Here is a 15,150-nt window from a genome sequence, read left to right on the forward strand (position 1 = left end):
TTATACGATAAACCTAGAAGATAAAATACATAACGTCTTAACTGAAAAGGAACCGGAACTAGCTACAGAGCACAGGATGGTTACTGCAAAACTCGAGGATGAAAAAATAAAGGAGGTGGAAAGAAAAGATTACCAAAGAGTAAAAGTAAATAAGCTCAAATTAGAACAGGTGCGAGAACATTACAAAAAAGAAACAAATAGAAGATTAAGACAACTAGAAAACCAAAAAGAGGCATGGACACTGGAAGAAAGATGGAACGCCTTCAAAGTAGTCATAAAGTCTACAGCAACAGAAATATGTGGAATCAGAAAACATAACAAACTCCATAAAAGAACGAGATGGTGGAACAATGAAGTTAAAACAGCAGTGAAGAAAAAGAAAATAGCATGGAAAAAATACATTGAGACCGAACTGGAAGAAGATAAAGAAGAATACAAAAGGCTGAGAGGATTAGCGAAAAACACCATGTATGTATACACCGTTCTTAGGCGTCAACGCCCTTCGGTAGGGATCTATGGAGGAGTATCACCAAGCCGGAAGCCCTTATCCCTTCCCGTACCGCTCCTCCATAGGCCGATCAGACGCCAGTTTATTCCAGACCAAGCCGTAGACTCTATTGAGTTTTATACTACGGCGTTGGCCTTTCATAAATTTCATGACCTAGCTGAGGCTCGAACCAGCGACCGCAAATCGCAAATCCACTAAACTTGTCGATCGACTGAGCCCCAGCTAACTGGACCGTCAAGACCGACGAAAAACACCATAAAACAAGTAAAAAAAAAACGTGGGAAGAGTTTGGAGAAGAATTACAACAAAACTATGTAACAAATAATAGAAGCTTCTGGACAACAATCAGACATATGAAGAAAGGAAAACATAAAGAAATAACAGCCGTAAGGGATACAACAAACCAAATCCAAACAACTCCAGAACAAATAGCTAAAGTATGGAAAGAATACTATGAAAACAAATTTAGAAATGCAATAATAGATGATAGAAATGAAACATATCAAGATAACGAGAACAAAGAATTAGAGCAAATAAATAGAGAAGAAGTAATATTGGAAGTATCAAACGTAAAAATAGGTAAAGCTGGAGGGGATGATGACATAGACCCGGAAATGGTCAAGTACATGGGAGAAGAAGGGATAAACTGGTTGTTGAAAATATACAAAGAGGCATGGGAAAAGCAGCAAATCCCAAAAGACTGGCAAAGTAACCTTATAGTGCCAATATACAAAAAGGGAGAACACGTCAACTGTGAAAATTATAGAGCAATATGTTTATCATCGGTATGTTTTAAAATATACACGAAAATAGTAGAGAAGAGGCTAAGACAAGAGGTAGAAAAAGAACTGGGAGAAGAACAAGCAGCGTTTAGACCAGAAAGACAGACAAACGATAACATTTACATCATTAGAAATATGATAGAAAGAAGTATTGACTCGGGGGGGAAAGCTCATTCTAGCATTCATAGATCTAAGAGCAGCATTCGACTCTATAGAAAGACAAATTATATGGAAATGCTTGCAGAACATGAAAGTACCAAGTACACTGATAAAAATAATTGAAAATATATACGGAGTAGTAAAAGGACGTGTACAGATAGCAGGAGAAAGATCTGAAGAATTCAATTGGGAAAGAGGTATCAAGCAAGGAGACAGTCTTAGTCCGCTACTATTCATAATAGTCATGAATGAATTGACTAGAAATACTGGAGAAAGAACGAACCAAATACAGACAACAATAGGATACCAAAGATTACAGCCAATAAAAATAGAAGCCCTATTGTATGCGGATGGCATAGTCCTTATAGCAGATTCCGTGACAAAAATGCAAAAACTCATAAATATATGGACAGAAGAAATAGAGAAATTAAAAATGGAAATAAACATCGAGAAAAGTAAAATAATGGTCATCGGCGAAAAGGAAGAAAATGAAGTAATTATAAAATGCAAAAATACTCAACTGGAAATAGTTACAGCATATGATTATCTTGGAAGTATTATTACCAATGATGGGAAAATAGACCTCGAAATAACAAACAGAACTAAAAAATCAAATAAACTGTACTACGCACTAGCGCCAATTCTGAGGAAAAAAGAATTGTCCCACGAAACAAAAATTAAAATATATAATACGATTGTGATACCGACGATACTGTATACAAGCGAAAATTGGACTTTACAGAAAAAGCATAATAGTAGGATAAATGCAATTGAGATGAGACATTTACGTGCTATAGCCGGAAAGACCAAATGGGATAGAATAAGAAATGAGACAATAAGAGGGATAACTAAACAGGAACCAATAATGAATAAAATAATAAAGAGGCAATTAAACTGGTATGGACATCTGATGAGAATGAAACCTAGTAGACTAGCAAGGAAAATTCACGAAACAAGGAATATTACAAAAAAGAAAAAAGGCAGGCCGAAGAAAAAATGGATACAGCAAATAGTAGAAGCAGGAAAAATCAAACAGAAAACGCTAGAAGAAATGAAACTAATAGCACAGGACCGAAAAGAATGGAAGAGATGGGTGAATATGTAGCTAAATTAAACCCAAATCCGACACCTGAAAGGGTATAAGGAAGGGGAGAAAGAAAGAAAGAAATATATATATATATATATATATATATATATATATATATATATATATATATATATATATATATATATATATATATATATATATATATATATATATATATATATATATATATATATATATATATGTAAATAATATACGAAATTAATATTCACACCTCCGTCTCTCCTACCATTCGTAGACCGGTTTCTGCATTATTGCGTCATCAGTACGACTTTATAGGAAAGACGAAGATGAGAACATTCCTTTCGTATATCTGAGGCCGCGATGCAGCCAAAAAGTCATTCAAAGACTGGTGCAATCTGAATTATATGCAAACAATCTACCTACTTGTTTTGGTAATGAAACCTGTATGGCCTTCCACTTTGAAGGCACTAGATGGCGCCCGGTATTTAAAATAAAATACCTAGAACGCCGAAAACAAGAGGCAATAATTGCTGCTTTCTACTTTAACAAAAGTATGAAAATAATGTGTAAATAATATACGAAATTAATATTCACACCTCCGTCTCTCCTACCATTCGTAGACCGGTTTCTGCATTATTGCGTCATCAGTACGACTTTATAGGAAAGACGAAGATGAGAACATTCCTTTCGTATATCTGAGGCCGCGATGCAGCCAAAAAGTCATTCAAAGACTGGTGCAATCTGAATTATATGCAAACAATCTACCTACTTGTTTTGGTAATGAAACCTGTATGGCCTTCCACTTTGAAGGCACTAGATGGCGCCCGGTATTTAAAATAAAATACCTAGAACGCCGAAAACAAGAGGCAATAATTGCTGCTTTCTACTTTAACAAAAGTATGAAAATAATGTGTAAATAATATACGAAATTAATATTCACACCTCCGTCTCTCCTACCATTCGTAGACCGGTTTCTGCATTATTGCGTCATCAGTACGACTTTATAGGAAAGACGAAGATGAGAACATTCCTTTCGTATATCTGAGGCCGCGATGCAGCCAAAAAGTCATTCAAAGACTGGTGCAATCTGAATTATATGCAAACAATCTACCTACTTGTTTTGGTAATGAAACCTGTATGGCCTTCCACTTTGAAGGCACTAGATGGCGCCCGGTATTTAAAATAAAATACCTAGAACGCCGAAAACAAGAGGCAATAATTGCTGCTTTCTACTTTAACAAAAGTATGAAAATAATGTGTAAATAATATACGAAATTAATATTCACACCTCCGTCTCTCCTACCATTCGTAGACCGGTTTCTGCATTATTGCGTCATCAGTACGACTTTATAGGAAAGACGAAGATGAGAACATTCCTTTCGTATATCTGAGGCCGCGATGCAGCCAAAAAGTCATTCAAAGACTGGTGCAATCTGAATTATATGCAAACAATCTACCTACTTGTTTTGGTAATGAAACCTGTATGGCCTTCCACTTTGGTTTCATTACCAAAACAAGTAGGTAGATTGTTTGCATATAATTCAGATTGCACCAGTCTTTGAATGACTTTTTGGCTGCATCGCGGCCTCAGATATACGAAAGGAATGTTCTCATCTTCGTCTTTCCTATAAAGTCGTACTGATGACGCAATAATGCAGAAACCGGTCTACGAATGGTAGGAGAGACGGAGGTGTGAATATTAATTTCGTATATTATTTACACATTATTTTCATACTTTTGTTAAAGTAGAAAGCAGCAATTATTGCCTCTTGTTTTCGGCGTTCTAGGTATTTTATTTTAAATACCGGGCGCCATCTAGTGCCTTCAAAGTGGAAGGCCATACAGGTTTCATTACCAAAACAAGTAGGTAGATTGTTTGCATATAATTCAGATTGCACCAGTCTTTGAATGACTTTTTGGCTGCATCGCGGCCTCAGATATACGAAAGGAATGTTCTCATCTTCGTCTTTCCTATAAAGTCGTACTGATGACGCAATAATGCAGAAACCGGTCTACGAATGGTAGGAGAGACGGAGGTGTGAATATTAATTTCGTATATTATTTACACATTATTTTCATACTTTTGTTAAAGTAGAAAGCAGCAATTATTGCCTCTTGTTTTCGGCGTTCTAGGTATTTTATTTTAAATACCGGGCGCCATCTAGTGCCTTCAAAGTGGAAGGCCATACAGGTTTCATTACCAAAACAAGTAGGTAGATTGTTTGCATATAATTCAGATTGCACCAGTCTTTGAATGACTTTTTGGCTGCATCGCGGCCTCAGATATACGAAAGGAATGTTCTCATCTTCGTCTTTCCTATAAAGTCGTACTGATGACGCAATAATGCAGAAACCGGTCTACGAATGGTAGGAGAGACGGAGGTGTGAATATTAATTTCGTATATTATTTACACATTATTTTCATACTTTTGTTAAAGTAGAAAGCAGCAATTATTGCCTCTTGTTTTCGGCGTTCTAGGTATTTTATTTTAAATACCGGGCGCCATCTAGTGCCTTCAAAGTGGAAGGCCATACAGGTTTCATTACCAAAACAAGTAGGTAGATTGTTTGCATATAATTCAGATTGCACCAGTCTTTGAATGACTTTTTGGCTGCATCGCGGCCTCAGATATACGAAAGGAATGTTCTCATCTTCGTCTTTCCTATAAAGTCGTACTGATGACGCAATAATGCAGAAACCGGTCTACGAATGGTAGGAGAGACGGAGGTGTGAATATTAATTTCGTATATTATTTACACATTATTTTCATACTTTTGTTAAAGTAGAAAGCAGCAATTATTGCCTCTTGTTTTCGGCGTTCTAGGTATTTTATTTTAAATACCGGGCGCCATCTAGTGCCTTCAAAGTGGAAGGCCATACAGGTTTCATTACCAAAACAAGTAGGTAGATTGTTTGCATATAATTCATATATATATATATATATATATATATATATATATATATATATATATATATATATATATATATATATATGGTTCTAGTTTACTGAATGGGTAGACGGATTACGGATATGAAATTTATACCAATGAATTCTGTTTCACTTACTGATAATTGTACAATAATTTTTTATTGGGGGCGGGCGTTACTTTTCATGTAATTGCAATTTAAAATATGTCTTATTTTTAAAAATCGCCGCCATTTTCCGCCATTATATACCATGAAACAACAAGAAACGACAGGAATGACAACCGTTTTATAAACGCAAGAAGGAGAATCCTAACAGTGTTGCCATAGTTATATAAAATATGTTTTCTTATGAAAATTACAATTTTTCAATTCTTAAATATGTCATTTTACTTATTCTGACGCATTTTTAACACAAAATGACTGCTTTATTACAAGGGTCAGGTTAGTTCTGGTTAGGTTTCGTTACGTTAGGTTAGATTACATCAAGTTTATTAATATTATAGTGATTTATGATTATATTTTAATAAATAAATTCTGTGGGATTCCCAGAATACACTTTCAAGGTTGGAATGAAATTTTATGTATTTCATGGTTATGTACTGTCACTGATTTCGGGAAACCATGTTGCCATGTGAATGACAAAAGATAATTTCACATGAAAACATCGATTTTTGTCCATTTAAGCGTACCATTGATTTGGAATATTTATGCAAACCTCTAAATTTGGCAACTGTTTTTGAAAAATTGGTAGATGCATGCATTGACGCATTTTTTAAACAGTTTATTGTTAGTTTTTAGTTTGTTAGGTCGGTTGTTTGTGCTGCGCCCTGGATTTGGGCGTTGTCTGTTGCATCATATACAAATTTGTGAAAGTGAAGTTAGTTTATCGGGTGGGTTGTGATTGCGCTCAGCGGTCAAATACCTCCTGCGGTTCTCTCAATATAATACCCGTAAGTTAGGTTTGGACCGAAGGGTTAGGCCTTCCTCCTTTCAGACCGCCTGCGCCCAATTGCAATCTGCCCAGTTTATCGTTAAATAAAGGTGAAGTGAGACTAAATGGTGTGTAGGTGTTACGAAAGTAAATTTAAGTACAATTAAGGTGTGGCTTTAATACCTATATTCACAAAGAAAAGGCCTCTTTCGAAGCTAGTAAACTGCAGGCAGAGGAAATAAATATGTTGGTGGCAACTTTTATTACATTTAAAGCCACGAATTTGGCTTTGGACTCTCAAATTGCATCGATCTATAGCTGTTTTGTAAGTAATTTTTATTAAATTTTTAAATCTTTAAAAGGTTAAAACTGGCAACACTGTCAAATTTGACCTCTCGGCGCCTGTCCGCCATATTGTTTTGAAATATGACAAAAAAAATATTATTTTAACCAATATTACGTATTTTTTCATAATTTGATTGTAAAAATCAGTTATATGTATTATGTTTCAATTACTTATATTTTATTAAGACATTCTATATACTTTTGTATCCTTTTCACGTAAATTTTTTTTGGCTACTATTACATTTTTTGATTTTTTTCAAATATTTCTTGATTTTTGGGCACTTTTACCAGTTTCCCCCAAAGAAAACAGTAAAATGTCTGCTTTTTTCCACTTTTCAGGCTAAGTCCATAAAAAAATTGGCATTTTCAAGGTCTACCCTTAGAGTAAATTTTTACCATATATATATATATATATATATATATATATATATATATATATATATATATATATATATATATATATATATATATAAGAAATACTGGATATTAGTGACTGTCCATATAAACAAACAACTAGTTTATTAGGGTTGCAGTCAGAAGGTTGGCCAGGATGTTAAAGAAACACTCTTTTGACTTTTTGTCTAGCTTTCGGAATGGTTTTATTCCTTTTTCAAGACTCTGTAATATAGATAAAAAGAAGTATGTAAATTTTTATAAAATATCACAATTCGTCAGTTCAACTTACTAGTCGTTGAGATTATTTAAAAGCTTTATGACCCTAGTATCCCTGAAAACAAAGTATCTGATGTTTTAAACACCTTCAATGTCCAATGTGAACACCTAAAGTTTACAGTTGAGAGGGAGGCTGATAATATGATTCCTTTTTTGGACATGCTTATTCATCGTGGCAGTGATGGCATTCTGAGGACGGAGTGGTATCGTAAGCCTTGTTTTAGTAACCGTTTCATAAATTTTCATTCTCAACATCCATCTAAGATGAAAACAAACTTGGTTTTGGCCTTAAAAAGTAGGGTTACAAACTTGTCGCACATTGAGTTCAGGGACAAGGGACTAAAAAAGTTGAGATCTATACTACTAGAGAACTCATATCCCATAGGGCTTTTAAATAAACTCATTTTCGGTTCTCCTTTTCCTTCTCAATTTTCTGGTAAACAAAATTTTCATAATAATGAGGTCCGACAATTGACATTGACAGACAGCGACAACACATCAGTAATACCACCTAAAATAACTTTTGGTTCCTTGCCCTACATTCCAGTTCTGACACTTAAGGCGGCTGCACAATTGCCCGGGAACGGGAACGAGAACGGAAACGGGAACGGGAAAAAAGTTAACCTCTATGTAAATTAATGTTGTAGATGCACAATAACCGAGAACGAGAAGCTGTCCGGTAACGGGAACGGGAAAGTTGACCATGTTTCAACTTTCTCGTTCCCGTTGTATTCCCGGAACCAATCAGAAGGCAGTATTAAAAATACTGACAAATGCCCAATAAAAATTTGTTATTAGAAGTGTGTGATCAAGTTCTATTGACAATTTTTATACATTTTGCATTAAAATAAATGACGAACGACGATTAATTTCTTTATTGGAAAAATCTCCTCATCCGTATGATTGATGTAGATCGTAGTACGTGTACTTATATGGTAACTAGATACAATAATAATACAAATATTTGAATGATATGCTTTTTATCTTTATGCTGACAAACCTTTGCGATTGCACACATATTGTGTAAATTAGTTCCAAGATTATAAAAAACGAAAATATTATAAAAGCTCGTCATCAAATAAATCCATATTTTTAGAGTTCACAGACATGTTCTTTTAATAAAATTAGAAAAAGATCGTTCCACAATATTTATTTTGAGAAGAAAAATAATTAATAGCACAAGTGACAGTGACACAAAACAGCTGTTTACCATTTAATTGTGAATCTGCTGATGCTTTCAGTTTCCGTTCTCGTTCCCGTTTCCGTTCTCGTTCCCGTTCCCGGTCAATTGTGCAGCCGCCTTTAGGTCCGCTTGCCACTATGCTAAATTTAGTACTGAAATTAGTACTAAAAATAATGTATCTACAAATTAGATGCGCGCGCCGATTTAGTACTAAAAATTAAAACATGTTCTAATTTCTTGTACTAAAATTGACACAATATTAAAAAGTGAGGATATAATTACTTTTGTTTTGTTTATACATAATAGAAGTGTATCGTTTTTTTCTTAATTGCTAGCATCATTGTAATTACAGCTGCTGCACATAATTTCAGCTTTCGCTTCCTGTTATTGTTCGCATTCATTATTTGCCTATTTAGCTCTTTATTTTGTTTACTCAAAAATAGGATTAGAAAGGTTTAAAATACTTCTTCAACATTAATATTATCAATGAAATACTTCTTCAACATCAATATTATCAATATAAAATTAGTAGAGCGCATGCCTACATGCTGATTATAATTCGGATAGTTGCAAACACAAACTTGACACAAACTAAATTTTTCATACTAAATCGACTCGCGCAACTAACCAATATTTTTAGTACTGAAATCAGTACTGAAATTAGTATAATGGCAAACGGGTCTTAAGCTAATTAACATTTTCAAAAATGTTAATGGCTTAAAAATTTCAACTAGGAACGTGAAAACGGTATCTAAGTTATACTCAAAAACAAAGGATCCCTTCACAAGACAAGAGTCTTCGAATGTTGCTTATTCCATACCGTGTTCCAATTGTAACAACGTATACATCGGGGAAACATCTCGCAATTTCCACAGTAGGGTGATCTCACATCGTAGTGATATAAAAACCAATAAAATAAATGCATGTGCACTTACAGAACATGCATTTACTTTGAAACATGAGTTTAATTTCGAAGATTCATGTATTTTGGCCAAAGAAACAAACCATTCAAAACGTGTTTTCTTGGAAATGTGTTTGATAAAATCCAGTACGTCTTGCATAAATAAAAAGTCTGACATAGATAAACTGAGCAATATTTATTGTTACTTACTGGAAAAACATCAAAAATAAAATAAATATTTCTTATACATATGCACTACACAATACATCTGTGTGCATAACAGGTTGCATACCATTAAGACAGAGTTAAAAATAAAAATTACCCAGTATGGGCCTCTTGGTTTTTTGAAAATAAATACAATATTAAAAACACCTAATTACATTTTAATCCGATTGTTTTTTCTTTCTGTTCTCTATGTATCAGAGTTAAAACACACCATCAAAAGATGTCATAGAATAAATATAAAAATTTACCATCCTTAACAAATTTTAGAATGTATTTTGTCCATTATTTTCTGTATTCTATGTTTGTGTTAGTATTGTTGAGGGTCATAAAGCTTTTAAATAATCTCAACGACTAGTAAGTTGAACTGACGAATTGTGATATTTTATAAAAATTTACATACTTCTTTTTATCTATATTACAGAGTCTTGAAAAAGGAATAAAACCATTCCGAAAGCTAGACAAAAAGTCAAAAGAGTGTTTCTTTAACATCCTGGCCAACCTTCTGACTGCAACCCTAATAAACTAGTTGTTTGTATATATATATATATATATATATATATATATATATATATATATATATATATATATATATATATATATATATATATATATATATATATATATATATATATATATAAATATATATATATAATCAAACAGATGAAATAGAGAATGTGGAAAAATCCCCTTACGAACAATTCACACATCCACCATTTCGGGTTGGGAAAAGTTTTTCGAATAGAATCAAAGATCCAAACACCAGTTCTTAGAAATGTGTTTCGCCCTCTTCAACCTCTCTGGGCTTATCAATAAAGATGAGAGGTTGAATATCTTTAGACACATTCCAATCAAAAAACAACATTCGAGACCTAGACATAGAAGGTGCGTAAATCTAATTAGGGAATTAAAACTTGAGACTGTCATTGTCGGACTTGCCGTAGATTTACGCACCTTCTATGTCTAGGTCTCGAATGTTGTTTTTTGATCGGAATGTTCTAAAGATATTCAACCTCTCATCTTTATTGATAAGCCCAGAGAGGTTGAAGAGGGCGAAACACATTTCTAAGAACTGGTGTTTGGATCTTTGATTCTATTCGAAAAATTTTTCCCAACCCGAAATGGTGGATGTGTGAATTGTTCGTAAGGGGATTTTTCCACATTCTCTATTTCATCTGTTTGATTTCGTACGAGTGGTCGTCAAACCATTAACCTTGGATCTTTTGATCACTGAGTGTGTTTCAAGGATCTACATCTCATGTTTTTATATATATATATATATATATATATATATATATATATATATATATATATCTATATATATATGCTATTTTAAATTATAAATAATATTAATAATACATAGATATCATATACATAATACTAAAATATAAAATATGTACTAACTCGATAAGTTACTGACTTACTAATCGTGGTATTTTCTTTCTATTGACTTCCTCTTTTAGTATGGGTAACCACATCCTATTGCATTCTACTGAGGAATTTGCGACACAATTGGTTTCATTTAGCATAATTAGAGCCGCTTCTTTGATTTTTCTCTTTTTACTATCTGTTTTTTTCAGGACTATACTTGAATCTCTTCACTTCTTCTATGTTCATTATCCCATGCGTGTTGACATATTTCAGATCTATCAAATTCTCTATTTTTAATATAAGACTGATGTTCACTTATTCTAACGTTTAATGGTCTTGATGTTTCACCTAAATAAAATTGTTCGCATTTTAACCAATAATAATAACCAATTGTGTCGCAAATTCTTCAGTAGAATGCAGTAGGATGTGGTTACCCATACTAAAAAAGGAAGTCAATAGAAAGAAAATACCACGATTAGTAAGTCAGTAACATATCGAGTTAGTACATATTTTATATTTTAGTATTATGTATATAATATCTACTCGTATATATTATTAATATTATTTATAATTTAAAATAGCATATATATATATATATATATATATATATATATATATATATATATATATATATATATATATATATATTAAAGTCGGAATTTGGTATTAGATTTGAGAGTAAACTAAATGTAAGCACAAATACTTACGATGTCGGGATAGTATCACGAGGTTTTTTCCTGGTTTTCCCTCGTGATTTACTATGGAGTCTCTAGCGCGAGAATTTTACTGCCACCGGTGCATTTTTTGTGGCGGATATTCTTGTGTTGGGTTGATTTCATGTAATCAAATGAACTATCTTTTAGTAAAGTCGTCCCAGGAACGCAACTCATCAATATTGGCAATATCATTTTAAAGTCTTCTACTTTAAAATATATAACACATGTCTGAATTGCCGATAATAAATGAGTCAGATTCAATAAATTATTAGAAGAATTTTTTACTCAGCAACAAAATTTTTGTTTAATTTAGTATTATTTTGTATTTTGACAACGACACCCGACTAGGGCATCGAAACGTTAATAAAATCATTTTTTTGGTAAAATTGTGGCTTATTTCCCATTGAAAATAGTTTATAAAAATGCCACAAGGAAATAGCTTCAGAACAACATTAAGACAATTATACTATTGAACGTGTGGATGCCTTGACATATCTGGATACAGAAATCAATCAGAAGAATTCCGTAAGTAACGAAATTGATGGCAGAAGACGGCACATGGAGAATCAGGAGACACGACGAGGTTAATGAATAAAGTATATTCAAATGGGAAATAAGCCACAATTTTATCAAAAAAATGATTTTATTAACGTTTCGACGCCCAAGTCGGGTGTCGTTGTCAAAATACAAAATAATACTAAATAAACAAAAATGTTTTTGCTTAGTAAAAAATTCTTCTAATAATTTATTTAATCTGACTCATTTATATCGGCAATTCAGACACGTATATACATTTTAAAGTAGACGACTTTAAAATGATATTGCCAATATTGATGAGTTGCGTTCCTGGGACGACTTTACTAAAAGATAGTTCATTCGACTACATGAAATCAATCCCAACTCAAGAATATCCGCCACAAAAAATCATAGCATGTGGTCTGTCTTTAAAAAGACAACCAAATGCAACGGTGGCACTGAAATTCCCGCGTTTGAGATTTCATAGTAAATCACGAGGGGAAAACCAGGAAAAACCTCGTGATACTATCCCGACATCGTAAGTATTTGGGTTTACATTTAGTTTACTCTCAAAACTAATACCAAATTCTGACTTGATATTTTAAATTTTAAATAATACTAAAATACTAAATATGTACTAACTCGATATGTTACTGATTTACTAATTGTGGTATTTTCTTTCTATTGACTTCCTCCTTTAATATGGGTAACCACATCCTACTACATTCTACCGAGGAATTTGCGACACAATTGGTTTCATTTAGCATAATTAGAGCCGCTTCTTTGATTTTTCTCTTTTTACTATCTGCTTCTTTTAGGACTATACTTGAATCTCTCCACTGAACTCTATGTTTATTATCCCATGCGTGTTGACATATTTGAGATCTATCAAATTCTCTATTTTTTATATAGGCTCTGAGCTTCGCTGGTGGCGCTCCTGGCGGATTACTAATTCAACTTTCACTGGTAATTTTGAAATTTATTAATTAATTGTTATCGCTTAATATTTACAACGCAAAAAATTAATTAAATTGCACTCGATTTTTTTAAGATTTTGCTAATCATTTTGACGTTCTATTGATAAAATATGAATTTCTTACTTCGGATACTTTCACAATTATCGTGTAGATGTCGCTAAGATTACCGTTTACTTCAATCAACGATATTACGGAACATTAAAAAAACTTAAATTCAGTATTTAAAACGTAAGTATATTTAAGGTAAAAATATATACCACAGCTTTGACCAACTAATATTTTTTAAAATTAATGTTTTTACTTTTAATTTTAAAATAATCACTTTGACATTTATGTCAAATTTCCAGTAAACGTTTACAGACTTGCCACTACTGGTGCTCGCGAATTTGTAAATATCCCCTCTACGTACGAGCTCACAGCGTATAAGACTGATGTTCATTTACTCTAACGTCTAATGGTCTTGACGTTTCACCTATATAAAATTGTTCGCATTCACAAGGTATTTTATAAATACAATTCTTTGTTCTTTCTTGTTCACTGTTAGGTTTAGTTTTAGATAGAATAGATCTCAATGTGTTTGTTGTTTTGAATGTTGTTGATATGTTGAATTTATTTCCTATTGTTTTAAGTTTCTCGGATAGTCCTTTTACATATGGTATTGGTATTTTCCTCGTATTATTTCTTGTGAATGTTGTAGGATCCCGTTCTAAGTTGTTCTGTTCCATTCGATCCAATCTTGACAATTCCTTATTTATAAACGATATGGGATAATCATTTTTTAATAAAACAGATGTTAACAATTGTTTTTCTTCTAAAAATGAATTTTCGTTAGAACAAGTAATTTTGGCTCTATCATATAAGGATTTAATGATTCCCTTTTTAACGTTGACGTTATGATTTGATTTGTAATTGAGATATCTGTTGGTGTGTGTTGGTTTTCTATACACTTGAGTCTCATATCCAGTATCCTTAATAAAATCATTTTTAGGTAAAATTGTGGCTTATTTCCCATTTGAATATAGTTGATTATAAAAATGCTACAAGAAAATAGCTTCAGAACAACAATGAGGTTAATGAATGTTACCCTTATGGTTGCCATCACAACAACGGACGACCAATGCCTACCCAAACACCACCTAAAAATCCCAATAGAATCGTCAATTCTTCCACAGATTGACATTACAGTGGACAACTAAAATTTGCTTATTTAATTGGATTAATTTATATTTAGATATAAGATAATTTCTGTATTTATTTTGATTAAGTTTTTATAAAGAACTGTACAGTTTAATTAATGTTGTTGTAATTTTTATTATCAAATATATGAGTCCGTTAAAAATTGAAGATAAGAACAATTCAAGGCGATATATTAAGATGTCTTTCTTTTAGAGACCGAAGATAATGTTAAGATAAAAAGGTCAGAAATATCAGTCATGCTCTTTTGATCTGTTATAGGGTGGTACCGAAGATAATGTAATAACAGACATAACGACTTAGGCCGGACCACGCACTTTATTTAGGCTATATTATCTAATAATTATGTATTTAAAAATATGACGAACCGGTGAGGACAACAAGCAATATTTCACAATTTAAACATGTTAAAAGTAGAATATACATATAGTTCATATGGTGAGACCGCTGTCGTCTGGAAAAATTTCTGATTCGGTTTCTTTGTGGATTAATATTCAAAAATGTCCCCATTAAACAAATCTGAAGGGTGCCGAACGTAATTTTTGGACAGAAATTTTTTAAACAATTTTTTTAAACAAATACAAATGATCACGTTTGTTTTTTGAGCTGGAACAAATATTTTTAAGTTTTTTGGGTCATTCTAAACAAGAAAGGTATCTTGTAATTTTTCTTAAA

The 15,150-nt window shown here is 32.6% G+C and overlaps 1 protein-coding gene across 2 annotated transcripts in view; it reads left to right on the plus strand.

The window, feature by feature from the left end:
• The first annotated feature begins 5,513 nt into the window (after positions 1 to 5,513).
• Positions 5,514 to 15,150, plus strand: part of LOC126881142 (electron transfer flavoprotein regulatory factor 1) — a 56,176-nt gene continuing 46,539 nt past the window's right edge. Inside the window, exons 1-2 of one of the 2 annotated variants that reach the window (XM_050645211.1) lie at positions 5,514 to 6,337; positions 6,407 to 6,703. In XM_050645211.1, coding sequence (XP_050501168.1) covers positions 6,623 to 6,703 — 81 coding nt within the window. In that variant the 5' untranslated portion in view covers positions 5,514 to 6,337; positions 6,407 to 6,622. The remainder of the gene's footprint in view (positions 6,338 to 6,406; positions 6,704 to 15,150) is intronic. The other variant, XM_050645212.1, reaches the window with a different exon arrangement.

Source organism: Diabrotica virgifera, chromosome 3 (assembly GCF_917563875.1).
Source record: "Diabrotica virgifera virgifera chromosome 3, PGI_DIABVI_V3a".
NCBI classification, from domain to species: domain Eukaryota; kingdom Metazoa; phylum Arthropoda; class Insecta; order Coleoptera; family Chrysomelidae; genus Diabrotica; species Diabrotica virgifera.